Raw genomic sequence first — 3,138 nt, 5'->3', positions numbered from 1 at the left:
CAAGAGCTGGCCTCCAAAACACAGACAGACATCAATAAATAAGTAGATAAATAAATAAATAACATCTTGTTCATGGTGTTGAACTGGAAACCAGAGCCTTGATGTCGCTAATGACCCCTCTATCCCTGAGCTGTCTCCACAGTGCAAGGACCTTCCTTCTTGGGGCTATGCTACATTCAGTCCATGTCTCTGTACCTCTTTTATCCCCCCCAGGGCCCCAGTCAGGAATGCTCATAGTTACAGGTCAGTTCTCCCTGGTCAGTGACCTAAGAAAAGAAAGAGTTTAGCAACTAAGACTTAGTGTTCACAAGACTCCAAGGTCCCATCAGCAGCTAAATAAGAACCGAACCCTAAAACTTAGAGCCTCTGAGGTTTTCTTAACACTTTTCTGACCACCTCCAAACTACTCCAAACACCCCGTCTTCACTTCCTTCTGGGAAGAGGGTGGTTTTCATAGTTTGGCATCTGTCACAGAGAGAGACTGCTTTGTGAACCCCACTGCCTCTTTCTAGCCACAGGGGTTTTTTGTTGTTTTTTGTGGGGTTTTCTTGTTTTGTTTTGTTTTCTTTCTGAAACAGGGTTTCTCTGTGTAACAGCCCTAGCTACCCTGGAATTAGCTCTGTAGACCAGGCTGGCCTCAAGCTCAGAGATCTACCTGCCTCTGCCTCCCAAGTGCTGACATTAAAGGCATGCGCCACCATCGCTCAGCTCTAGCCACGGTTTTGTCTCAGGACCAGCAACCAACAAAGAGGACATAGGTGAACTCAGGTCAATCAGGACGTGTTCGAAATCAGACTTGCACAAGGTACTGATTGCCCTGTTCTGGTTAAACTCTGGCGTGCAAACTCCACGAGATTGGAAGGTTTTATCCAGTTTATACACTGCTATCTCTGATATTCAGAATGATGCCAGGAATCCAACAACTACCCACTGATGGAATGAGGTCATAAGGAATGCATGAGTGAATACATGGATCCTGATGGTGGGATGGATGCCCACTATCCCCCAGCAGCTCCCAGTCTGACCAGCATGATGCTCTTGGGTGACAGCTGACCTTGATCTCGTGTCGTGTCTTTTCTCCTAGGGTGGAAGCCATCGTTGAAGGCTGCCCTTGCGCCAATGAGCCTTCTCAACACCTCAACCTTCGAAGACAAGATGTGTGAGGGGAACAGGACCGCCATGGCCAGCCCTCAGTTGCTGCCCCTGGTGGTGGTTCTAAGTAGCATCTCCCTGGTCACAGTGGGTCTCAACCTGCTGGTGCTCTATGCTGTGCACAGTGAGCGCAAGCTGCACACCGTGGGCAACCTGTACATTGTCAGCCTGTCAGTAGCAGACCTGATCGTAGGTGCAGTCGTCATGCCCATGAACATCCTTTATCTCATCATGGCCAGGTGGTCCCTGGGCCGCCCCCTTTGCCTCTTTTGGCTCTCCATGGATTATGTGGCCAGCACAGCATCCATCTTCAGTGTCTTCATCCTTTGTATTGATAGATATCGCTCTGTCCAGCAACCCCTCCGGTACCTCAGGTATCGCACCAAGACCCGCGCATCAGCCACCATCCTAGGGGCCTGGTTTCTTTCCTTTCTGTGGGTTATACCCATTCTTGGCTGGCATCACTTCACACCCTCACCCTCGGAGCTTCGAGAAGACAAGTGTGAGACAGACTTCTACAATGTTACTTGGTTCAAGGTCATGACTGCCATCATCAACTTCTACCTCCCCACTTTGCTCATGCTGTGGTTCTATGTAAGGATCTACAAGGCCGTGCGGCAACACTGCCAGCACCGCCAGCTCACCAATGGCTCGCTCCCTTCCTTCTTAGAGATCAAGTCTAAGTCAGAGGATATCAAGGAGGGTACCAAGAAGCCTGGGAAAGAGTCTCCCTGGGGGGTCCTGAAAAGGCCATCAAGAGACCCTAGTGCAGGCCTGGATCAGAAATCGACATCTGAAGACCCCAAGAAGATGAACTCTCTGACTGTCTTCAGCCAGGAAGAGGATAGAGAAGCAGTCACACGCCACTGTTTTCATCTTGACATCACACAGGCTATGGCTGAGGGGGGTAGCAGGGGCTCAGAGACCAATGACCAGGCCCTGAGCCAGCTCAAAATGGATGAGCAGAACCTGAATGCCTGCCGGCGGATTAGTGAGACATCGGAGGACCAGACCTTGGTGGATCGACAGTCCTTCTCACGGACCACGGACTCTGACCCCAGCACCGAACCAGGGCCGGGCAGAGACAAACTGAGAAGCGGGTCTAACAGCGGCCTAGATTACATCAAGATCACCTGGAAGAGACTCCGCTCGCATTCCAGACAGTATGTGTCTGGGCTGCACTTGAACCGAGAACGGAAGGCAGCCAAGCAGTTGGGTTTTATCATGGCAGCCTTCATTCTTTGCTGGATTCCCTACTTCATCTTCTTCATGGTCATTGCCTTCTGCACGAGCTGCTGCAGTGAACCTGTGCACATGTTCACCATCTGGCTGGGCTACATCAACTCCACACTGAACCCCCTCATCTACCCCCTGTGCAATGAGAACTTCAAGAAGACATTCAAGAAAATTCTGCACATTCGCCCCTAAGGGCTCAGCAAGAGGATGCCACGTAGTGGATGGACAGCGTCTGATGTCCAAGAGGGAACCAGAGGAAGAAAGCGTGGGCGTCACTAGGCCCCTGGGCATTGGGGAATAGAATCTGAGATCCTGAGCTGAGCAGTACGGAGGTGTTCCCAGGGACCGTCGAAGAGCAGGTGGCGGTGGTTGGCAGAAAGATTGTACTTTGGGTAGAAAGCAGAGTATTTGAAAGAAGAAACCTGGCAGAGTATGCCTGATCCTCAGGAACTGTGGAAGTCTCAGGTGCTCATGGGAAGTCTGGCTCTCTGACCTTGAGTTCCTTAGTAACCAAAGTGGAAATGTATGGCTAGAGTTCTTCTGGAAGGTTAGCCTGGACTCTGAGACTTCCCACGCAAGAGCTATGTGACTGCAGAGACATACACACAGATGCTCTCCCCTCCCAGGAGTCATCTGGAGAGGCATGACAGCTATTCCATGGCAACGCCACTTCTCAGAACACAGTCCTTCTGAGCCTCTCCCATAGCTTTCTCCAGAGCTGTCTGCCCCACCCTGGAACCTGCCTTACCT

The 3,138-nt window shown here is 51.1% G+C and overlaps 1 protein-coding gene across 1 annotated transcript; it reads left to right on the top strand.

Annotated features, from left to right (window-relative positions):
* The first annotated feature begins 1,119 nt into the window (after positions 1–1,119).
* Hrh1 (histamine receptor H1) lies at positions 1,120–2,837 on the top strand. The gene has a single exon (XM_038320282.1). It carries the CDS (start codon positions 1,120–1,122, stop codon positions 2,578–2,580), a length of 1,461 nt encoding a protein of 486 aa, XP_038176210.1. The 3' UTR covers positions 2,581–2,837.
* The last annotated feature ends 301 nt before the right edge of the window (positions 2,838–3,138 follow it).

This window comes from Arvicola amphibius, chromosome 2, assembly GCF_903992535.2.
Source record: "Arvicola amphibius chromosome 2, mArvAmp1.2, whole genome shotgun sequence".
Classification (NCBI taxonomy): Eukaryota; Metazoa; Chordata; class Mammalia; order Rodentia; family Cricetidae; genus Arvicola; species Arvicola amphibius.
Note: the sequence above shows the minus strand (reverse complement) of the source record. Positions and strands in the feature narration are given on the sequence as shown.